Genomic DNA, 23,351 nt, shown 5'->3' with positions numbered 1-23,351 from the left:
CGATGAGGACTCAGGTTCCATTGGCAGTTGGCCATGAAGTCATAGGGTTCTGGTGAGAAAAAGAAGGTTCTAGACTAACTCAAGATCCACTGAGGAGTCAGGTATAGGTGCAGGGGCCCACTACGTTATACTTCAACCGCTCTCAGGGGTCCACAGCCTCTTCTGACTCATTTCCCAAGAATCCAGTCTCCACTCCCGACCCTTTCTTCTTCCTAAAGACCTTACCTTTTTACCCTCACCTCCCTAAGTCCCACAGCCTCTCTTAAGTTCTTGCCTACTCTGGCCCAAAGCCCTCTCTTCTATCCCCTAACCAATCCCCAGTCCCTTCAGCTTCCTGGCCTGGGCTATTTGCTTCCCTCCAGCCAGCCTCTCAGCCACCTTCACCTTGGTGTCCAGCTCTGGGCAGCCACATAGGCACTTAACATCATAACCTGAGCTACAGGTGGTGACTGCTGGTGAAACTATGTCAGGTGAGTGGAGGGGATGGGATATGCAGAGCAGTCCTGCTTCTGGACCTCACGGGCTGATAGAGCTGACCCAGAACTGTGTGTCCTCCCTCCTTGCCCCCAACCCCTCTTAACTGAACCTCTAGCAGGCTAGTCTCTGACTCAGCAAGAGCTGTGCTCAGGATGGCATTGAGCAAGATTACAGGAACTACTGTTTCTGTGCATGAGCTCCCACAGTGCTTCCTTCCAGAGCCAGCGGACAGCCCCTCACTAGGGCTTTCACCTCCTTCACAACTGAGCACGGTCACCCTCGAGGACCTGGAACTTCTCTTAACAGAAGGCCTAGCCAGTCCTGAGCCCTTGAGTTTGGAGACCTCTGAGAGGTATGAGTGTGATGGCCTGGTGTCCAGCTCCTTGGTCCCTGAACATGACAACCCTAAGCAGCGGAAACAGCTGGAGCAGTGGTGAGCCTCGCAGAGTGTGAGAAACAGGGAGATGACACACTGAGGGAGTTAACCTCCAAGAGAGGCAGTTTGCTTGACCCAGCTGCTCTGGCCCTGACCAGGGTAGCTGAGCTGCAGGCTGAGGTGGTTCGCCTGAAGGGTCACAAGGAACGCTGTGAGCATGCCACACTGGGCCTGCTTCGTGAGCTGCTGCAGGTTCGTGCCCGTGTGCAGCTGCAGGCCTCAGAGCTTCGACAGCTGAGGCAAGAAGTGCAGCAGGCAGCTTGGAGCCCTGAGAAGGAGGCACTAGAGGTAAGACATGGGGCAGAACAACAGACATAAGCAAGCCACCCTTCTGGTCCTTGAAACAGCTCCCTGGACCCTGACCCTACTAATGTCAGTGGTTCCATGTCCTGGCTCCTACACATCCTCCAGCATCAGTACTGGAGGGACTTTGTAGGCAGCAGACTTGGCCTGCCTAGTTCCTCTTTCCTCCTTGCAGTTGTCTGGGCCCCAGAGCCAGAACCAGATACAAGCCCTGGACAAAAGGTACACACAGAGAGACAGGCATAAGCTTTAGTGGGAGGGACTGGGGCCCATGCTTCCCCGAGGTAGCTGGTGTGGGTGTCCTTTCCCCCAGTTGGTCTTGTTTAAGTAAATGATGCCTATAATACGGTCCAACTCAGACCGGGTTCTGCACATGGTGGGGCAGACTATGGTGGTGGGAGGCTGGTCACAGGGCCCCGTGGCTAGACCTGTGGCAATAAATGCTGCCTAGTTGCACTGGGACTGGCAGGGCAACTCCTTATCCCAGGCTGGTAGAGGTCCGAGAGGCTTTGACACAGATCAGGAGGACACAGGTGCTACAGGACTCAGAGCGGAAATGTTCCGAGCAGGAGATAAACCTCAGGTGAGCCAATTCCCTGGACTGGCTCCAAACCAGTTTTGTATACACCTTAGGAGTCTCAGGCCTGACTGAGGCTTAGGTCCTACTTGCCCTATGCCCTAGTGCCACCAGTGGGCCATCCTCTGCCATTAGTGTCGCATTGCTGACCACTGGGGCCCCCACCTTCCTGCTCTTTTATTTGGTCACTTGCCCTCACTAGGGACTCTAAGGTCTCTTTTCACTTCCATGTGTTACCTGAGCAGGTTGTGTACCGCAGCCTAAGAAGAACCTAGGGTCCCAAAGCCCACCAGCTTCCCTATGGTTCCCTAGCTGAGTTGGCGTTACCACACCTACTGCCTTTAGGGTGACCAAACTGACTGACTTGCTGAGGCAAGAGGAGAAGGGCCGGGAAGAAGCCTGCAGCACCCTACAGAGGAACCAGGAGGACACCGACCAAAAGGTGGACCGTGGGTTGGCCAAGATGCAGGTACCTCCTGAAAGCCAAGCCTAGCTAGCCTAGGCAGGAGTCATCGAAAGGTCTCTGAGTAGACCTCCAGTGTCCCTAGCCTATGGCTTTGCCATCAGTGGGTCTCCCTTCTTGCATTTGTTTGTCAGTGTACATGCTAACACAAAGGTAGGCTCACCAGTCTGATGTGATAACCTCCCATCCCACCTGGCATTGCCCATTCACTGCCCTTAGCTACATTCTCAGGCATTGAAAACGTCTGTGGTCACACAGCCAAATTTTAAATGCTGTGTTGCTATATCTTAGGGAACAGAAGGCATGGGGGAGCAGGGACCTCTTAACCATATCAGTGAACTATCAGACAGGATGTCTGGTCCTAAAGCCTCTTCTGCAACTATTTTCAGTTGTAACAGTTCCCTCAAGTAGGAGTCACAAATTCCCAGGGCAGCATGTTCTCCTTTCTGCTTGGTACCCTTAAGAGGGGCCTCATGGGGCTGAAGAATGGTTACGCATACCCAGCTCCTTGGCTCTATAGAGACCAGTGACTACAGCTGCTATTCTGAGTGTCCAGGCTCCTCACAGGACAGGGTGGGCAGGGCATTACTGGGTGCTTCAGCTGTCTCAACATAATCTTGCTGCCCAGGGGTGGTGGCATTGCCCTCAGAGCTGGGAAGCTAATACATTGGCATCATCGAGAGCACGGGAGCTTAGGGCTAAGGATTCCTCGTATAGTAGGCTTTTCCAGGGCTCTTCAGCAATAGTGTCAGGACTTTACACCTCAATACCTGTTTTTATAAGTTTCATTGGCACAGAGCCATGAACATTTGTTTAACATAGGAATAGTGATGACTTTGGACAAGAGTTGGGAGGCTTCAGGGGGGAGACCCTCTGAGCTTGAAATGTTTGCTGTCTGGTCCTTCAGAAAATGTGGCTGAGAGATAGGTGTGTAGCTCAGTTGATGGAGTGCTGGCCTAGCATGCACAAAATTCTGGGCTTAACTGCCAGCACCCCTAAAACTGAGTGTGGTAGAACATGCTTGTAATTGTAACCCTTGGCAGCTAGAGACTAGACCAAAAGTTCAGTATCATCTGTTGCATGACAGATGTGGGACCGGCCTAGGCTCTATGAGACCCTATCTTAAAAGAAAAATTAAAAGAAAAATAAGATAGGGTCTCATAAAGCCCCAAAATAGGTGGTAGTGGCACATGCTTTTAATCCCAGCACTCTGAAGGCAACTCTTTGTGAGTTCAAGGCCAGCCAGGTCTACAGAGCAAGTTCCAGGATAGCCTCCAAAAGCTACAGTGAAACCCTGTTTTGAAATGCCCTTTATCCCCCAAAACAGAAAAAGTAGCCAACCCTGTTTTAGGCTCTCCTCCTACAGGGGAGGGGGCCAGCAGTGGCTCAGATGATGTAAAAAGTTCCCTGAGAGCCTTCTTCTCCCAGACTACAGCACAGGGTCTGAGACCTGGGCCTGTTGGCAGGAGAGCCCTGTGGCCACAGAGAAGGTGAGAGTTAAATGGATACTATAAGGTTTTGTATGACTTTTCTTTGGCACATATAGGAAGGTGAGAACTCTTTGTAAAGCTCTGGGTAACCTCAGCCCCACTGTGGACCTCAGCCTCCAGTACTGGAATTACAGATATGTGTCACAACATTCAGCCTTGTCAAGTCTTGGCATTCCTGGGTTGACATAAGAGAAACATGATTTCATTACAGATAGGGAAGGGACCAACAGGGTTAAAGAGAGATTCTAAGTCCATCTTGGCAGGCAAGTAAATAAGCTTTCTGGGGCTTTTTACAGGCTCATGCAACCCCAAAAAGACAGTGCAACACCAAAAAGTCTCCATGACCTCACCATCAAAACTTTACCATTCCCATCCTCCAGCATTGGAGTGGTTGGGCAGGAGGGAGTCTTTTGACTCTCCCTCCTTCCTCTCAGAGGTACTGTTAGCCCCATTTCCATAGACAGAGCTATCTCCTTAGAGCTGTTTCTCATGGCCATGACTCAAGAGATTACCACAGCTGCTCAGCTGTATAATGGCACTGGCTATATCAAGTCCCAAAGGAGACAGCTGTACTACAGAGGGTGTGAGGTAGAGGGACAGAAGGCTGGATGGGCCTCAAACCTCTATCCTGTGACTTCAGATGCTCAGAGTAGCAGAAGAGCAGCGTAGAGAGAAGACAAAGGCTTGCAGCTAATTTTCCCTCCCACCCTGTGTATGGGGTGTTCCCACATGGATGGGCATGCTCTCACATAGTGGGGTGTTTCCACACCTGCTTCTCTTACTGAAGCCCCAGCTCAGCATAGGTTTTGGTGCCCATTGCACAACCTTCCCTGGATACATCTAGGGCTCTGAATGTGTGCTGAATTGTCTGGACTCTTGTGATCTTGACCTTTAGGTCCCTTCCTGGCCCATGAGCTAGTATTAGGAGGACAGTGGGTCCTATCTACCCAAAGCATGAAGCCTGGCTATGCAGAGATTGGGAATATGGGGATAATGTGACCTGAGTTAAAGAATGGATGTCCAGTGGGGATACTTCAGGTGACTACGTGACCCCTTCCAGGACCAGGTGACTGAGTTCGGTGAGGAGATGAGCATCCGCTTCTTAAAGAGGGAGGCCAAACTATGCAGTTTTCTGCAGAAGTGTTTCCTGGCCATGGAGCAGGTGAGGGCTTGGGTGGGACCCAGTGTCCTCATGGCTTGCCCAGGTGGGCCACAAGTTCACAGCAGCCAGTGATGTCTCCACAGAGAATGAAATCTTCAGAAAGTTCACGGCTCATGGCAGAAAGCAGCCTTCGAGAGGAATTGGAAAGCCGCTGGAAGAAGCTACACGAACTGACAGAGGAGCGTTTGCGGACCCTGCGGGCACATCGTGAAGTGAGCCTGGGTGACCAGGTGGGATGGGAAATGAGGTAGTCACCAAGGCTCAGGGCCACTTCTGTCACAGCAGGAGGAGGAGGGTCGCCTGCTGGAGCAGTGCCGGGGCCTGGACAAAGCTGTTGTCTATCTGACCAAGTTCATGCGACAGAACCAAGTGTCACTGAATCGTGTCCTGCTGGCTGAACAGAAGGCTCGGTGGGTGTCATGTCAGGAAAATGGGCCACCCAGTCTCTTGCTCAGCTAACTACTGTCTGAGCTCAATTGGGGATTGCCCTGCCTCAACCCCTACAGCTGTAAGTTAAACACTAGGCCAGTTGGTTTTGGCAGACTAGCAGGCTTCTGCTAGAGCTCCTGTTCTTCTGCCCTGACCCTCACTCAGAGCCCCTTCTTAGTAGCATCCATCCTTTGGTTCATGAATTCACCTGGAAAGTCCCAGAGCTACAACCAGCTCCCCTCACTGACCAGTGCTAAGGGACAATTTGAACATCAATATGCAGGGAGGCCAAGGTGAGCTTGGAGGAGAGCCAGGCCGGGGAGCTGGCCTCGTATGTCCACGAAAATCTGGAGGCTGTGCAGATGGCTGGCAAGCTAGCCCAGCAGGAAACGCAGAGTGCACTGCAGCTGGTAAGTGGCTAAGGAAGTGGTGGTCAGCAGGAATCTCTGTGTACACAGGCACCTAGCCAGAGCCTCCCTGGACCTCTACTGTCTCATGCAGCTCCAAGAGAAGAGTCAGGTCCTGGAGGGGTCAATGGCAGGGCTCGACCAGCAGCTGAAGGACCTGAGTGACCACTGTCTAGCTCTGAACTGGAAGCTAGACCTGCAGGAGCAAACATTAGATCTGAAGCTGTCTCAGGTGAGGTGAACAGACCCATAAGGGAGGGCAGTAAAGACGATGGGGCCAAGGGTAGAGACCCAATCCTCTGAATCAGGCAGGGTGGCTTGTTCGGTACTCTTAGTCCATGGCCATGCGCTCTCTCTCTCTCTCTCTCTCTTTCTTTCTCTCTCTCTCTCTTTCTCTCTTTTTCTCTCTTCTTCCTCCTTCTTTCCTTTCTTCCTTCCTCTTTCCTTCCTTCCAACAATTCTTCTTTCAGTCCTGCAGTGGTGGCTCATTCCTTTAATTCCAGCACTTGGGAGAAAGAGGCAGGTGGATCTCTGTGAGTTTTGAGGCCAGCCTGGTCTAAAGAGTGAATTCCAGGCCAGCCAGAAACCCTGTTTAAAAAAGGAGGAAGGAAAAAAAAAAGGAAAAAGAAAAAGGAAAAGAAAAATCTCCTTTTGCCAGGTGGTGGTGGTGCACATCTTTAATCCCAGCACTGGGGAGGTGAATCTTTCTGAGTTTAAGGCCACAAAGTGGTCTACAAAGTGAGTTCCAAGATGGCCAAGGCTGTTACACACAGAAACCCTGTCTTGAAAAACAAAACAAAACAAAAACTAGTGGATTTTGTTTGGTTTTATATTTTATTTGAGTTTCTTTTATATATTTTCATTTAATGTATCTGTGTGTACATACCACATGTATGTGAATGCTCAGACAGGAAGAGGGCATCAATCTCCTAAGCTGAAGTTACAGTGATTGTGAGCCACCCAACATGGATACTGGGAACCAAACTCCAGTCCTCTGGAAGAGCAGCCAGTACTTTTAACTGCTGAGCCTTCCTTCAGCCCATTACTCTTTTTCTTATTGTTGTTTTGTTTTTCTGATTTTTTCATTTCATTTTACATTCCAACCACAGTTCTCTCTTCCACCCCTCTCCCTCCCTGCCCCCCTCACTTCCTCCCATTCCCCTCACCTCCCATTTTGTTTTGTGTTTTAAGAGGATCTTGCCATGTAGCCTAGGCTGGCCTGATAGTTTTCCTTCCTAGCCTCCTGAGTGTTAGGATCACATGTCTGAGTTCAACCCCAACCATAACTAAAACACAGTCATTTTACTACATTCATAGAAAAGTTATCAGCCAAGTCAGCTGCAGAGCTATCTCAGTACTTCTCCCTTGAGCCGCCTTCATGGGTCATTGCTGTTGTGTGGACCCATGCTTCATCCCTTTATAGCTGGATAACATTCCCACATGTGGACAGGCCATGCTTTGCTTGCTCCTCTGGTGATAGACACGGGGGATGTTGTCCTTTGTAGCTCCTGTGAACATACCTCTGGGTCCCCCAACCTTGGCTGTCTCTGCATCCTTTCTGAGCATGTATGGCCAGAGCGAATAGCTGACAACAGGGTCCTTTGACCACAATGTCTGTACCCCTCCTGCAGTGTGGCCAGTCTCCTTATTCCTCTCATTACCAGCTGCAACCTTCTCAAGGACATGACTCTGTTCCACTGGATGGCCTTGCCTGGGAAGAACATAGATCTGGCATCTCTGTCCTCTACAGTGTCTGGTCAGGCTGTCTATATACAAATCTGGCCACCTGCAGGTCTATATACAAACATGCTTAGAGTCAGACAGTCTGCCTTCAGACTTTAGTCAGTGCTGTCTACCATCTGTGTACCATCCCTCACCGGATGTTGAAATTGTAGGTGCAGGCTGCATGGGAAGGTGTGGAGAGGGAGTCCCTGCAGAATCTGGCCCAGTGGCTGAAAGAGGTCTCAGCTCACTTGCAGGAGATGCAAGAAAAAGTGAACAGCCTGCCCCAGCAGGTGGGTAAGGCCTGGGTGCAGCTAGCCTTGAAAATCCAGGCTTTGGCTGGGCTTGAGCTAGCCTGGTGCTCCCAAGTGGCTATGCTGAGTCACCTTAAACTCCTACATCTTCAACATTTCAGATAGAAAGTATCTCCAACAAGTGTGTTCTCCTCAAGAGTGATGTGGACCTGAAGATCTCTGCAGAGGGCAAGGCCAGGTGAGTTTGAAGCCTCCTAGGCCACTGGAAGGTATAGAAACTTGGGACCTCCTGATTGACACTGATCTCCACAGTACTTTTCTAAGCCCTGTACCTCTGCACCTGTGCTTGCCCTGTCCCCAGTCTGTCCTACCTTGAGTTCTACCTCCTGTGGCATAGCCTGCATGCACTCTCAAGTTTAGCTCTGTGATAGCCTAGCCATCTTCCTTGGGCTCCTGGACTTCCCTACAACCAGCCCTTGGTGCCCACAGAGAGTTTGAGGTTGAGGCTGTGCGACAGGAGCTAGCCACCCTGCTGATGTCTGTGCAGTTTCTGAAGGAGGAGAACCCTGGACGGAAGATTGCAGAGATTCAGGGCCAGCTGGCCACGGTATCCCTGGGGCCCCTGGGAGCCACTTGCATCTGTCTCCCTAACCTCCCGGTGTTGGTGATTCTGTACTAATGGGTACATCTGGACATGAGCAGTCCATGTCTACCCATGACTGGAGCTGTGTTTAGTTTCAGAAGCAAATAATAAAGTTAGAGAACAGCCTCCAGGCCAACAAGACCATCCAGAACCTGAAGTTTAATAATGAGACCAAGCTGGTGAGAAGAAACTCGGAGAACCATTGACCCCTCGCCCTCTGCTAGCCTGCACCAAGTCTCTCTTCTGTCTCCATGGGGCCCAAGCAGCTTGCTAGCTGGGTGGTGCTGAGCAGTGTTTCCTGGAGATGATGGCCTACCGCTGGGCTTCCTCCACAGAAGATATACCCCCCCACACACATCTTCTGCCCACCCCTGTAATTCCATCTCCATTTCTCCGCAGTGATCTCGTCCCCCATGGGTCCTGTTAACACTGTACCTCTACATTTGCAGCGCACAGAGGAAATTGCAACCCTGCGTGAGAGCATGCTGAGCCTGTGGAGCGAGGAGGGCCCCTGGCCGCTGACATTGGGCAGCAAGAGGGTATTCATGTCCCTGGTGAGGCAGCGGTTCTTCATCAAGGACCTAGCCCTGGGCGAGCTGGTCTCTGTGAACTCCTGGGGAGTGTATCAGGCTGTGAGGTGGGCAGCTGAGAGCCTGGGTCTTCTAAGGGTAGCATCTCAGCCACAAGGAGGTGTGCTGTGTATGAGCTGTGTCTCTGGGCAGGTGGCTTCAGTGGAAGACAGTCCTCTTGAACTTGGTGGCCCAGCAAAGGCCAGGAGCAACCTCAGCGATGACCCACTGGAAGCCTACAGCCAAGATCATGTCTCTGACCATGTCCCAGAAATAAAGATGCTAGTTCTTGTACCTACTGGGGTCAGAGTCTCCTCTTATCTGATGGGATAGCTTCTCCACAGCTCATAGCCCTGACCAGGGTGTCAAGCAGTGAGTGGGACCAAAATCAGAAGGCCCAAGCTGTTTGACCCTGAAGGACCCATCCTGCCCTGCATAACCCCAGGCACTTTCATCAGAGGCACCTGGGCCACACCTGTCAGGATCCACCCCAGCTACCTGGGAGGGTCCTCAGATCAGCCTCACCCCTGACCAGCTGCCTAGTAACACTGAAGTGCCACCAAGGAAGCCACTTGTGAGCATGAGTCTGGAGGGTCAACATCTGTTTCTTTGTGTGATCAAGCAGTACCCTCTTCTAGCCTCTCTAGAAAACCTGCACTTCACATGAAGCTCCCAGTCCTTGATACCAGCCTTGCTGAGGAGATGGCACATAGACTCATCTGCTCTGGCCCTACAGAGAGAGGCAGTGGAGAGGGCTGGCCTCGTTTGGTTCCCAACCCAGTTGCTCTTTGCCACCTTGAATCTTGGAGCTGGCTTGGTCAAGAATGGGTCTCCCCAGAGGGACATGTGTGCAAATGACTCACAGTTCTTACCTGAGTTCTGTCCACTTCCTGTGGGCAGAGTTCTGCTATATATAGTGGGGTAGCCAGGTGTGACCAGGTCTAGACAAGCGTTTGTTCTCCCTACCCAGTGCTGGTGGCGGCAGTTCCAGGCTCAGGATAAGCTCAGATCCTCTTGGGTCTACTCTCCTCTTGAGGGGAGAGCCAAGTGCATTGCTACTTGGATAGACCCAGTATGGTGGTGCCTGGGCTACAGGAAGGAGAGGCTGGGTGTCTTAGAAAGGGTCACTGCTGCCCCAGCACACTTCTTACCCACTCAACTACACCTCAGTCAGCGCTGTCCCCTCCAAGGCCTGGGTGCCTCCACTCTGTAGCTCAGAGCTACCCTCAGTAGACCAGCTGGCCAGCAGATCACTAAAATCTGGTGTGCCAGGATGCAGTAGGCCTAGTGGGTTGGGCACAGGCTCCTTCCAGAAGGATGGGGGCAATTTCCTTTGGGTCATGGGGGTAATATGGCTATATTTCCGCTCTAACCTCAGTCTTTGACAAGCTGACACTCTGGGCCTGGAGAACTGCCGAAGCCCATAGTCAAAGAGCTCAGCCAGGGGGCCCAGCGGTGGCACCCCGTCGCCTCTGTGAGCCAGCCTTTGCACCCGACCCTCAGGCCCCCCAGGCACATGCTCATGGAGTTCAGCAGCCTCATCCTCCGGGCCCCCATCCTGGGCCAGGCATACCAGGTCGGCGTAGTACAGATCCCGGGCAGAGCAGCTGGCTGGTTGGCTGTCAGAATAAACATTTTGGGCATCTGGGTCTTGCCCTGTGTCCTTGCGACCAAAGTAACGCTGAATGTCGCCACTGATGAGCTCTGAAAAACGCAGCAGCTGCATTGGGGTCTCAGGGCTGCTAGGACTCTGGGGGACCACTCCTGAGCTCTGGGAGTCTGGGCTGAAGCCCTGTGGCCCCTCGTCTTGCAGCTCCTGGTCTCCCTCTTCCTCTTCTTCCTCTTCCTCCTCTTCAGAGGTTTCTGGAGCCTCCAGATCTGTGAGCAGGAAGGGCTGATGTGATGGTAGGGGCAACCGGAAGTCACAGACAGACCGTATCACACCAGCAGCCATTTTGTTGAGGTCCCCCAAATTCCCAAATGTGAGGGATGGCCCTGGGGTAGCAAACACCAGCTAGAAGGGAAGTAAAGGATAGGTTGGCAAGTTACGACTGGCAGTCCCCACTGGACACAGCCAGAATCTATAGTCCTGAAAAGGCTGCCTCGCTCTTTCCTCTCTCGATACCTGGGCCTCCTGAGCTCGGAGAAGTGTACAGGGTCCTCTAGTGTAAGTGGGGCCATCGTGGTGCAAAGGAACCATTAGAACCACCCCAGCTGTGATCATGCAGACCACAGGATAGGGTAGGAGAGGCAGCAGAGTCCCAGAGATGACTACTACCCAGACAGGCAGGGATCACTGTGGAGACAGGACAGCACTTTCACAGGCCCAGAACCCTGGCAGATGCTGTAGGGAGCGTCGGGCTGTGGTGGCCAAAAAGCCCCACCCAGCCTGGTTCTTACCTAGTTACAGTCACAGCTCTGGAGTTCTTTTCTGAGGAGAGATATTGTTGAGGTTTAGGTTTTTTGTTTTTTGTTGTTGTTTTATTTTTTCTGCTTTTGTTTGTTTTGGTTTGTTTTGAGATAGGGTCTTTCATAGTCCTGGCTGTCCTGGAACTTGCTATGTAAACTGGACTGACCTCACACTCATACATGTCTGCCTGTCCCTGCCTCCAGTGTTCTGGGATTAAGGGCATGTGCCACCATTCCTGGGTAGGAATCCTTGTTTATTAAGAAAAGGGTCTAGCTGGACAGTGGTGGTGTGTGCCTTTAATCTCAGTACTCAGGAGGCAGATCTCAGGGTTCCAAGCCAGCCTGGTCTACAGAGTGTGTACCAGGACAACCGAGGCTATACAGAGACAGTGTCTAGAATAAAGAAAAAAGAAAGGATACTCACTTGGGAGAGCCTTCATCAACCCTGCCTTTGCCTTCTGAATGTAGGGATGATAGGCATGAGTCACCACGACCAGCTAGCACTGATTTTTTTTTTTTTTTTTTTTTTTTTTTTTGGTTTTTTGAGACAGGGTTTCTCTGTGGCTTTGGAAACTGTCCTGAAACTAGTTCTGTAGACCAGGCTGGTCTCAAACTCACAGAGATCTGCCTGCCTCTGCCTCCTGAGTACTGGGTTAAAAGGCGGGAGCCACCAATGCCCAGTTTAACACTGGGTTTTAATTTGATACCTGACCACAATGTGAGGACACCTGAGTGCCCCCCACCCAGACCTTCTGCTAATTATTGTAGGGACAGATGGAGGATTCCTAAAGGAGTAAACCCCACAGATTGCTGTGCAGGTCCAAAAAGACCCAAGGACAGCTACTGAGCCTGAGTAAGAGGAGGTGTTTGGGAGAGTAATATCTCATCCTGGTTAGAGACCCTGAAGTGGCTGGATCTGGCTCCTAGAGTCACCAGGCTCCTTTACAGAGAAAGGGGAGTATCTTAGGTGTATCAGAAGATGATCTGTCTCTCAGAGGTCTGAGTAAGAGTGGCCCTTTGGTCAGATCCCCTCAGGGTCAAACTGCACAGCCCCTCCCTACTATCCTGAAACCCTGAGTTTGGGAAGCAGAGACTGGCCACACCAATGTCCTACATTGTTGGATCCCTCTGTCCCTGGAGTTGTCTTTGAGGATGACTGCTTGTGGAGAGCTCAATGCAGACATATTCCCTGTGGGAGGAATACCTCCCTTATCCCTCCTCACCATCCCAGAAGACTCCAACCCACACACCCAGACTCCTACCTGACTGGAACTGCAGCGCTCACTCAGCAGGCCAACCTCCACCTGGGGTGCAAGCATTTATAGCTGGGCTCCACAACTGCCTGAGGCTGGCAAATATTTGGCAACGGCATTGTCATCGCAGACTGGGCAAACATATCCCGTTTGCTTTAGCGCCCAGCAACCAGAGCCCTACGGGGGGAGTGCTCGAAGACTGCCTCACCTGCACGCAGCCTGCCTGGGGACCATGGAGTGTTTGCCTTGGACCCAGCTGGCCCACACCTTGGACCCGAGGGCCCTTATCTGTGCTGCTGATTGGGGCCCCATCCAAGCCTTGTCAAATAGGCGGAAAATTAAATTTCATGCTATTTTGAGTTCTGGAGTACGCCTCTCCAGAGGACATCCTGCCATAGTGCATGTTATAAACTATGCTATGCAGCAACAGGACATGGAGCAAGGGGAATGGACTGAGGCTATGCAACCACCCACCAGGCCAAGGTAGGAGCTAATATTTGCAGCCCTTGTGACCCCTTCCAAGCTCCTCCAGCTTTTGGGCCTTTGTGCAGCTGAAATCAACCATAACCATGTCAACCAACCCGGTAAGGATGGTGAGGAGGACTTTTGTGGTGGCTGCCACCCACTTCCCCAGAAGCCCACCTGTAATTGTAGTCAGTCTGATTGAACCCACTGCTGTCCTGAGCATCCTTTGTGGGGTTGACACAAGGCACCTCCCAAGGCACCTCCCTTCTCTGGTTGGAAGCCTTCTGGACGCTCCTGCATCTAAGCAGACTTGGGGGGCTCCAATGCCTCCCTGTTGTCTCCAGTCCTCCTGAGGCCCTCTGCCTTTCTGGTGGTATATTAGCTTCCTCTGGCTTCTTTAATCACTGATCCCAAAGTGGGTAGTTTTAGAACAACAGGACATTGTTCTCTATCCTTCTGGAGGCCAGAGTCCAAACTGAGATGTCAGCAAGGCTGGTTCCTTCTGGAAAGTTGAGAAGATTCTAGGGCTGCCAGCCACTTTGTGTTCCTTATCTTGAAGCCTGCCATTACCATCAATGCTGTCATCTTCACACAGGCTTTCATTTTAAAAACAAAACAAAACAAAACCTTGGAACAAGGTCTTGCTATATAGCCTATGCTAGCCAAAAACTAGTGGCCATTTGAGTGCTGGGATTGCAGGCATACACTATCATGCTTGGCTGGCAACTCTTTTACAAGGGTGTTTGCTGATGACTTTAGGGCCACCTTAATCCAGCACATCCTAAGCTTCACTAGTCACATAGACAAAGATGTTTTTTCCAAATATACTCACATCCTGTGGTTTAGGGTAGACATGCATTTTGTGGGGACACTGTTCTAGCTGACCCAGGTATCCTCTGGGAAGAATGTGTCCCCTGGGGCACTCAGTTGCCCTGAAGAATCCCCCAGTGAATTCAAGTGTCATCAACAATGGCTCCTTCTGCTGGGGCTAGTTCCAAGGACAGGAAAGTGACTCATCACCATATTGCTTTCTCTATCTTGGGTCCAAAGCACTTGTCGATTTTCTCTAAGTCCAGCTCTTCACCTGGCCAGAGAGTTAAGAGGGATGTGGATATCATTTACCTTCCCTGGCCCATTCCTTGTTCCAGACACCACCCCCACTTTAGGCAAGGATGGCACCTTGATTTCAAGCCAGTGTAACCCCTTTTGGGACCCTAATTTCCAGGCTGAGAGTATGTCCCCTGACACTCCAAACACACTACACTGGCTTTCAGCCTTCTCCTACCCTGAACCCATACTTGATGGCTACAGTCAGTTTATGCCTCCTAGAGGGTACCAACCCTAAAGATACTCCACACCTGGTCACTGCAGTCAGGAACATAGGGAAATGAAAAGTCCTAAGAATGAGAACCTCTAAGGGCTAGGCTGAATTTGGGAATGTACCGAGATTGGTATTCTGCTTACCTAGTGTGCCCAAAACTCAGGGTTAGATCCCCAATGCCATATAAACTATGTATAATGCTGCATGGCTATAATCCTAGCACTGATAGGTAGAGGTAAGAGATTCTGAAGTTCAAGGTCATCCTTAGCAAGTTCAAGGCTATATGGGACCCTGTGACAAAACAGCCTGGAGGTAAGGCTGACTCTGGCATGGATGTCTGGAAAGCTGCTCACATCTAAAGACTAAGTTGTATGCCCAGAGCTTGGCCCTGGAGAAGGGCAGCATGGGGCAGGTCCCCTATAGGCCAAACAGGACACTGGAAGGGTTGGGGAAAGTGAAGGCAGAGCTACTGCCAGTTCTGACCTCTTCTATCTCTCTTCATGGACTGAAGTATGCCTGGCTAGGCCCAGTTCTGAGTATCCATTGTCCTCTGGATTCCACTACTTCTGACCCAACAGTCTGACCATGACAGACTCCAGGGTCTAAAAACACTGGCCAGTCTTGGCTGTGGGTGGCCCTGCTTCAGCCCCTGTCAGCTCCTTTCTCAACCATCGAAGCCCAAACCTGAGGGAGGACCAGGCATGCTGAGCGGGGTGCTGTTGCTCCAAACTGAAGCCACATCACTCACTACTGGATGCGAGAAGGACATGCTGGTCCAAGGAAAGGGATGGAAACAGTGGATGACATCACTAACAGGTGGACTTGGGGGTCTATAACTGCATACCTGCACCATGATGTACAGACAGGGAAGGGGGTAGCCAGGGCCTCAGGCAGTTGGGTAGAGTATCTCCCAGAATGGCATGTGATGTGTGACCTGCATTCCACCCTGACCAGCACTGAAGACAGGGAAAGACATCCTGAGGCTGTGGGTGCAGATAGTCACTGGCTCACTTGGACAAGCCTTAGGCTTTCTGGACCTCAGGCTGGGTGCTTCAGGGGGAGGAAATGTGATACAATTCTGCCGTGAAGAAGGGCCCACCTGTGTAGCCAGAGAATGGGCTTTGGAGGAGCTTGGTGTGAGGTCAGGGATGTAGATGGATGAGCTGAGGCAGGCAGAGTGTCCCAGCAGGGGAGAGAGCCTGAAAAGATTGAGCCATCACCAAGGAACTAGAATCCTAGTCATCATAGAGTCCAGACAGAGATGAGACAGACTGAGGCTAGAAGATTGTTTCATTGCTGTCTTGATAAAGGAAAGGGCCATGAGCAGAGGGATTCTGGGACTTTCAGAAGATGGAAAACATAAGGAAGTAAGTGTTCCTTGAAGGCTCTGAAATGTCATCTGATTATCAGCTTCAAGTCAGTGACACTCTCCTGGACTCCAAACCCTTCTTGGGAATCCCACATAAGCCAATAGCTGACATCATGAGCATTGGCACAATAGGAACTCCAGAGAGTCCTGGATGCAGATGGGGCTGGGTGGGTTTGTAGGACCCTGTGACTCCCAGCATGGGGATCCCCTGTACCAATGTCTTAGTTGAGATCATGCTCAGGTGAGGTCAAGAACTCAAAAGCTGCCAAGTAGTGGTGGTGCACACCTTTAATTCCAGCACTTGAGAGATAGTCAGGATTTCTGAGTTAAAGGCCAGTGTGGTCTACAGAGCGAGTTCCAGGCCAGCCAGGGCTACACAGAGAAATCTTGTCTCCAAAAACCAAAACAGAACAAAAGAGAGAGAACTCAGAGCCAAAAGCTGGCTGTGGTGGTACATGATTGTAATCTTAGCTCTAGGGAGGGAGAGACAGGCAGACCCTGGATAACCGAGCCTTTTTGAGTTTCAGACTAGTATTTGACTGTCAGAAAACAAAAAGGTAAGTCTGGGTGTGGTGGGGTAAGACTTTCATTCTGGCACTTAGAAGGCAAAGCCAGATAGATCTTTGTGAATTCATGGCTAGCCTAGTCTACATAGTGAGCTCCAGGGAAGCCAGAGCTACATAAGGAGACCTTGTCTCAAAAAAAAAAAAAAAAAAAAAAAAAAAAAAAAAAAAAAAAACTAAAACTAAAAATAAGTAAAAAGGTAAACAGTATCTGAGAAACCACACATGAAGTTGTCCTCTGACTTCCACATACATGTATACACACATTCACATGTGCCCTTCTACATCCATGCACACTCCACTACACTTTGACAGCTTCAATTGCTGACCTGACCAAGTGCAGAGATGCTCACTCATATTGGCTGAGAGAAGGCTGTGCATTGACAGGGCCTTGACCTTATCCTGGAGTCATTCTGATGCTCTTCACTGCCTGGCAAGAGACAGGGAAAACCACAAGCTAGGATGGAAGATTCTAAAATGGGGAGAAACCAGAGCACATAGTTGTCTGGGAAGAGAAGCCTAAGAGGGGCATATGGGGCTGGCATAGGGATGGGAGGCCTGAAGGAGCAAGCCACAAGGGCAAACTGAGAGTGTCAGTGAAGGGATGATGTGGACTTACAGGGTTTCTCTACCCCTGGGGGGTTGTCAGCCATGTTCACGGCAGACCATGTCCTGCAGGTCGGTAGAGGTTGAACTGCAGCTTTTGTTTCTGGTAAGGCTTGGTTGGAGAACTCTGGATCAGTGGAGGGACAGTCATTCCGAGAATGGTTGTCTCATATGTCTAGCTGGCAGTTAGTGGGTGGAAAAGGCAAGGTCACCCTGACCTTGTCATCTGCCATTTTAGGACCCTGGAGGAGGCTGCGGCTAAAACACATGTCCTAGCATCTGCCCAAAACTGGGCAATGTTTTGGGTCAGGCCCAGCAAATCTCCTTGCCTGCTGTCTCCTGCCCTGCCAGCCCTAACCCACCATTAGGCCTCAGACCCTGGGAGAATAGGACCTGCCTGCCCCCAGGTACCTGGTATCTGTTTTCCTGGGAAAATCAATAGCTCCAATATGTCAGCTCTTAAGTGGAGCTACAATAAATTACCCTGCCATTAAGCACACTGACTGCTGCCGCCTCTGCCTCCCCATTAGGGAGACATTAGGCTTCCTGTGAAATTTCTCTGTGTGCTTTGCAATAATGAGGGCTGAGGTGTTGGTTTATGTCCATGAGGGGTGAGACAAAGGCTCCACATACAATATGGCGGAACAGCACATCTTGGAGCTTCTGTTATAGGGCTGCTGCTTCTTCGGCTTCCTGGCCAGCCTCCTATAGCATAACTTGCCAGGAAGAGTGGTTCCTCCAAAGAAGTCTGTTGGAGGATGGTTGCTCCAGGAGCCAGTGGCTAAGAAATGGGGTCCAAGGACACAGGGCCTGGCCCTGGACCAGATGCCTTCAGGGGCAGGGCGATGTGAAGGTGGTGTCTGTATCAGTTGCTGGGTGGGGTCCTGTGACTGAGCACCATAAACTTGGTGACTTAGAACAACAGGCATGGGGCTGCAGAGATGGCACAGCAGTTCAGAGTGCTTGCTGCTCAAACAGAGGACCCAGTACCCACATGGTGGCTTACAACCATCTCTAACTCCAGTTCCAGGGGATCCAGCACCCTCTCCTGCCCTCCGTAGGGAGCAGGCACACACACAGTGCACATAGATACATTCATTGCAAAACACACATAAAATAGACATTTTTTTTGAGGCAGGGTTCTCTGTGTAGCCCTGGCTGTCATGGAACTCAGTATGTAGAACAGGCTGGCCTTGTACTCAGTGGTCTGCCTACCTCTGTTTCTCAAGTGCTTAGGTTAAAGGCTTGTGCCACCACACCATGACCTTTTTAAATTTTTAAAATCAAAAGAAAGGATGGTCTGGATTAAAGGTGTGAGCCGGCTCACATAGAACTTTTTAAGTGGCTGGTAAGGCTCAGATTTGGGTCCTCGTGCTTGCATGACAAGCACTTTCCAGACTGAGCTCTTCCCCCAGCCCTAAGATGTATATTGAAGTCTCTGATCTGAGACAGTCATGGAGACTGAGATGGGCTCACCTTGTTGTGAGAGGCTGCCCCACACCAGGATGAAACCCTTAACTCTTGCTCCACCTCCTTGTTTGGTCCCATAGATGGACCTGGGCAGCTTGAGTCTGGCTTCTCTATAGAGTACTGTCCAGGAGCCTGGCTTCCTTCATAGCTTAGGGCCTCTTGAGCTCCACCTCCTTCAGGAAGGCACCCCTCCCAACCTCCAGCTTGCATATTACCTATAGTTAAGGCCCTGGGTGCCGTTAGGTCTTTGTCAAGAGAGAGGTGTAGTAGTGTGGGGTTCTGTGATGGAACAGGTGGGGCAGGGCCCAGGGAGGAGGACCTGGGCAGACAGGTGCCTCTGTTGACATAGCAGCTCTCAGCGTGGGGAGGACTCACAGGTGTTGCTGGGCTCTGACATCTCTAGTATTGCTCCTGTGAGAGTGCCTTGGACAAGAACAGGAGTGTGAGGCTTTTCTCACTATTAAGTGGGCACAGGAAACATACATACTCCAGGTCACAAGGAGTCTCCTAATTTTGTTCCATCCTGGGTTAATTACAGATCCCAGGACCCGCTTTTGCCCACAAAACTGTAAGAAGCCAAAAGCTAAGGCCTACTTCAGAATGAGGAGAGAGACAGTGAGCAAAGGGAGGGGAAAAAACCAAGACACAAGGTCCCAGCCTTTCTCACTTGGGGGGAACAAAGCAGGCGAGTTTACAGGCTGCCCGCTAATACAGGTGCATATTTCCCTCCAAGATTCTGGATCTAACTTATTTCGGATCCCTGTTTCCCTGGATGGGGAGAAGTTAGTGTTCAGCCCTCCAGAAGAGGAGCTGAAACTGGAGACAGGTCAGTGGGGCTGAGTGTTTAGAGGCGAACTTCATGTCTTCAGGAAGCAGCTTGCTGCTCTGTGAGCTGTGAGGGGCTGTTGACTCTCCCTCTCTTGCAGTCTAGTGAGGGAACCCCGTCCCCACACACACCTCCTTGGGAGTGCTGTGTAAGACTGGGCCACCTTCCAGCAGGAATGTCTACATCACTACCCGTCAGGGGCTGAAGGGTCATCTTCCTGCCTAACTTCTCCTTTCCTGTGCTCTGGTACCTTCAGACACTATCTCCCAAGGAAAATAAAAGCATGGGGACTCTGCTTGCCCAGAAAGGATCCCTGGTTTCTGGGACTCACAGCTGTCTGACCCATGAGACAGGGGGAGGTGTTTATATTTTTTTTTGTGACTGGTTCACACATCAAGAACAAATCCAGACTGACTGTCATTAGTGGACCTTGTGGTAAGCCCAGGTGTGATATATCTGTGTTTCTATACAGAAGACACTGTTACGGCTGATCTCGTCTTTTTATTTTGATTTGTATTTTAAATTGTGCTGGTGTTCTAGCCATGCAGTCCAAGCTGACCTGGAACCAGTGAATCTCTTGTCTCTGCCTCTAGTGCTGGGGTTACAAGGTTGCCTGACTAGGGTTAATTCAAGCCCCAATCAGCTCCCAGCTCAAATCACCAGGCACACACTGGTGAGGTACGGGGTGTAATTCCAGAATCGCCTCCCTGAAAGCTGGTAGGTTGTTCAGGGTCTGGACATCCTGTGGTCTACTAAGAGCCATTTCCATTCTCCCTGAGGGCAAATGGGCTCTGGGGACCTAGGCCCACTTTTGAGGGGACGGCCAGACCAGGCTTCCCACCTTCGGGCCTGAGGGTGTAACTGAGGTGGACGTAGCTGGCAGCTGAGGCACTGGCCAAGCATGAAGCCGAGAGCCTGGATGGAGCGCTAAGAATGGAAGACGCCTTTCTGGAGAAAAGGGACCAAGTCCCTCCGTGATGATGACCCTGGGAAGAAGACGCCAAAGATTATGTGTTAAGTCTGTGCGCACTGCGGGCATCACACTAAACAGCCCCGGGCAAAGCTCCAAACAGCCCCGGGCCAAGCTCCCTAGAGACCGGCCCCGCCGGCTCCAGTCTCTAAGGAGAAACTGAACTATGCAAACTGAACTATGCAAAAGCCATCAGGCAACCAGGGCGGGACTTGAGACGGAAGAGCTCGCTGGAGAAATACGTCATTTCCGCTGAGCGGCTGGACACACGTTGTGTAGTCGTGAAAGTTGATGTGAAGTTTAGCTTCCGGTTTTGTGCGACGGAAGTAACGAAAGCGCAGTGCGCCGCAGGGTGCGAGCCGAGGTCGCTATGAGCGGTGTCCTGTGTTCTCGGACTGCGGGGTGAGCGCTGTGACGTGCAGGTGGGCCAGGGCGGGAGGCGGCCGTGGCGGCGGGACGCTTACTGCTGACTCTCTTTCCAGAGCGGTCCGGGCTCTGCGGCTCGTGGCCTGGGCTTCGCGAAGCCTGCATTCGCCGCTCCATGGGTCTCCAGCCCAGCCTACAGACAGGGAAGAGGAGGAGGAAGACCCCAACCTCCCCATCCAATTTTCCTCCAGCAAAGCCACCCCAATCCGCTGGACGGTGGAGCATTCCCTTGGGAAGAATCAGCGGCGGCCCTGGTGGAAAGTGCTGCCGGTCACCTTCACCCTCACAGTTCTGATCCTATGGTGCTATCTGAGGCAGGAGACCAGCACGGACCAGTGGTTGAGAGAGGTGTTGGGCGAGGTGGACGAGGAGAACGAGGAAGAGTCGGACGGTCGTTTGGAGGAGCCCGAAGCTCCGGCTTTTTACGGAGCTAGAACGTAGAAAGGGTTTTTTTTTTTTTTTCCCGAGGAAGGAAACAGGCAGCCGTCATTCTGTTTCGTTGTCGAGTCTGTCGATTTCTGAACCGTTTCTGCGTGTGGCTTCGAAGCTTTTAAAGGACTTGGATGGCGCTCTTGGTGCTGAGGCACGAGAACACAGCACGGAATTGGATCCTCGAAATCTGATCCTTGCCAGACACCAATGCCCAGTGATAACGTCCAAAGGACTTTTGAGGTTCATAGAAAAGGTTTTGGCTGCACCGTGTGCTGTTGAATTTGTGATTTGTTTGTACAACCTAATCATGTTTCCAGAAAAGTTCTGATGGGGGTGGTTATCTGCGGTTCATTTGCTTTCTGAAACAGAAAAACTGCAGAAGTCTTACACTTTGTATGGTGCCATGGTGTGTACAACAGCAGTTGAAGCTACTTTAAATACTAACAAATGGAAAATACATTTGGTAAAGTCTAATGAACACAATTCTCCCCTCCCCTTGTATTAAGTGTTTTTTTGTTTTTGTTGTTGTGGCCGGTTTTTGTTTGTTTCCTTGTTTTGGCTTTTTTGAAATGGAGTCTCCTTATAGAGCTCTGACTGACCTGGAACTGGCTGTGTAGATCAGCCTCATCTCAGAGATCTGCCTGCCTCTGCCTTCAGCTCTCCAGTGACGGGATTAAAGGTGTGCAGTAGGACCAGTGACATCTTATTTTCGAAAGGAGTAGTTTTCTAGGTCAAGGAGCCCGGTAGCCCGGTTGTTGTTCTTTTTTTTTTTTTTTTTTTTTTTTTGCTTGCTCTTCCCTCCCACTTGAAAACTTAAAACCAAGCAAAACAAAAAGTAGTGCTCACCAGAAGTGGTAATGAATGTCTGTAATCCCATCACTTACAAGACTGAGGCAGGATTATCCTAATCTGAGGTCTGCTTGGGATACATAAGGAGACCCTGTCTCAAAAAATATTTTTCAATGGCACAGTGGTTTGTTTGTTTCTTTGTTGTTGTTTCTGTTTTTTTTTTTTTTTTAAACAGTTTTGGGGTTTGAACCCAGTAATCTAGCATGTTAGCCTACCACTGAGCTCCCAGCTCACGTAGAATTAAAAAAAAAAAAAAAGTCAGCTGGAGAGATAGTTCAGCTCTTTCAGAGGTCTTGAGTTCAATTCCCAGCACCTATACGGTAGCTCACAAATGTCTATAGTGGGAGCTGATGCTTTCTTCTGTATAAAGGTAAACATGCAGATAGAGCACTCATATACATAAAATAAATAAATAAAATGTCACATTTCATGCAGTGCATCCATAGTCCTGCCAGGCTGATTTCCCCAGTGAGGTGTCTAGTTGAACGTGGGCACACTTAACTACACATCTGTTTTGTGGGGTTTGTTTGTTTGTTTGTTTCTTGAGACAGGGTTTCTTGGTACTCTTTCTGTAGACCAGGTTGGCTGTAGCTTGTATTTTTCCTAAGGTGCTCAGCCTGGTGACTTCTCTGGGTAAGTGCCCAGTAAACATCTGATAGGGAGAGGACCTGCAAATATGAGCCAGCATGAGTGAGTGTTTCATGTACAAGAGATTGAAAAGCTGTTGGGCACTAAGAAATGATTAAATAAAATGTTCTTCCAGGTGGAAAGGAGTTAGCATAACAGCCACTTAAAAATTACATTTATGTGTGTCATTATGTATGTGTACCACATGCTTGCCTAGTGCCCATGCAGGTTAGAAAAGGGTGTCAGATCCCCTGGAACTGGAGTTTTGAATGGCTGTGAGCCAACATGTGGGTCCTGGGAACTGACCTTGGGTCTTCTGGAAGAAAAGTCAGTACTCTTAACCACTGAGCCATCTCTCTAACCCCAACAGCCACTTCTTATAAATTCTTACAAATGGAAGATCTCAGTCGTTTTGGGCAGTCTCCCAAAAAGTGAGCTATTAACAGAGAAAAACCTGTTGTTTGTTTTAGTTCCAGCTCTTGAATTACGTCTTCAATAAAAAAGAAACTTTAGTTCTTACGTGGTTGCCACGTAAGTTTTCATTTCCCACTCCTCAGCAACCTTTGAGATGTGTTTGTTCTGTAGATTTCTATGTCTGTCCTTCCCTGTTTTGCCCTTCTGTTTGATCTATTTTGAAATGACAGTGCACCTGGTTTGGGTTTTTTGTTTTTTGCTTTTTTTTTTTTTTTTTAGACGATCTCTTCCCAGGGCTGGTCTAGAACTCACTTATCTCTAGCTCTTGAGTGTGAGGATTACATGCTTGTGCAACCACATCACCTTCCTTTTTAAAAGTTAACTTTAGGGTTTGTGGGCTAGGGATAATGTTCAATGAC

At 50.4% G+C, this 23,351-nt stretch overlaps 3 protein-coding genes across 4 annotated transcripts; 2 read left to right on the top strand and 1 right to left on the bottom strand.

The window, feature by feature from the left end:
- Positions 1-268: 268 nt before the first annotated feature.
- Positions 269-9,226, top strand: Ccdc154 (coiled-coil domain containing 154). 2 transcript variants are annotated; one of them, XM_051181122.1, is made up of 17 exons: positions 269-470; positions 697-910; positions 1,012-1,201; positions 1,392-1,438; positions 1,704-1,799; positions 2,139-2,262; positions 4,807-4,908; positions 4,992-5,120; positions 5,194-5,318; positions 5,621-5,747; positions 5,839-5,976; positions 7,640-7,759; positions 7,882-7,958; positions 8,210-8,327; positions 8,456-8,542; positions 8,813-9,000; positions 9,086-9,226. In XM_051181122.1, the coding sequence occupies exons 1-17, from the start codon at positions 464-466 to the stop codon at positions 9,207-9,209; spliced, it is 2,013 nt and encodes a 670-aa protein (XP_051037079.1). In that variant the 5' UTR covers positions 269-463; the 3' UTR covers positions 9,210-9,226. The 2 variants fall into 2 exon arrangements, with proteins under 2 accessions (XP_051037079.1, XP_051037078.1); XM_051181121.1 differs by having other exon boundaries at positions 5,191-5,318.
- Positions 9,227-10,091: 865 nt separating this feature from the next.
- Percc1 (proline and glutamate rich with coiled coil 1) lies at positions 10,092-10,910 on the bottom strand. The gene has a single exon (XM_051181570.1). It carries the CDS (start codon positions 10,884-10,886, stop codon positions 10,092-10,094), a length of 795 nt encoding a protein of 264 aa, XP_051037527.1. The 5' UTR covers positions 10,887-10,910.
- Positions 10,911-20,443: 9,533 nt separating this feature from the next.
- Positions 20,444-21,543, top strand: LOC127219519 (protein CCSMST1). The gene is made up of 2 exons (XM_051181119.1): positions 20,444-20,586; positions 20,667-21,543. Exons 1-2 carry the CDS (start codon positions 20,555-20,557, stop codon positions 21,049-21,051), a joined length of 417 nt encoding a protein of 138 aa, XP_051037076.1. The 5' UTR covers positions 20,444-20,554; the 3' UTR covers positions 21,052-21,543.
- The last annotated feature ends 1,808 nt before the right edge of the window (positions 21,544-23,351 follow it).

The sequence above is a fragment of the Phodopus roborovskii genome, unplaced genomic scaffold (assembly GCF_943737965.1).
Source record: "Phodopus roborovskii unplaced genomic scaffold, PHOROB, whole genome shotgun sequence".
NCBI classification, from domain to species: Eukaryota; Metazoa; Chordata; class Mammalia; order Rodentia; family Cricetidae; genus Phodopus; species Phodopus roborovskii.
The sequence above is the reverse complement of the archived record's forward strand: the minus strand, read 5'-3'. Positions and strand labels throughout refer to the sequence as shown.

Coding starts and splice junctions, on each gene's coding strand:
- Ccdc154 (XM_051181121.1), top strand. Junction 2,263..4,806: donor GTGGGTTGGCCAAGATGCAG/GTACCTCCTGAA, acceptor GACCCCTTCCAG/GACCAGGTGACTGAGTTCGG. Junction 8,543..8,812: donor TTAATAATGAGACCAAGCTG/GTGAGAAGAAAC, acceptor CTACATTTGCAG/CGCACAGAGGAAATTGCAAC.
- Percc1 (XM_051181570.1), bottom strand. CDS start 10,886: ATGGCTGCTGGTGTGATACGGTCTGTCTGTGACTTCCGGTTGCCCCTA.
- LOC127219519 (XM_051181119.1), top strand. CDS start 20,555: ATGAGCGGTGTCCTGTGTTCTCGGACTGCGGG. Junction 20,587..20,666: donor CTGTGTTCTCGGACTGCGGG/GTGAGCGCTGTG, acceptor CTCTCTTTCCAG/AGCGGTCCGGGCTCTGCGGC.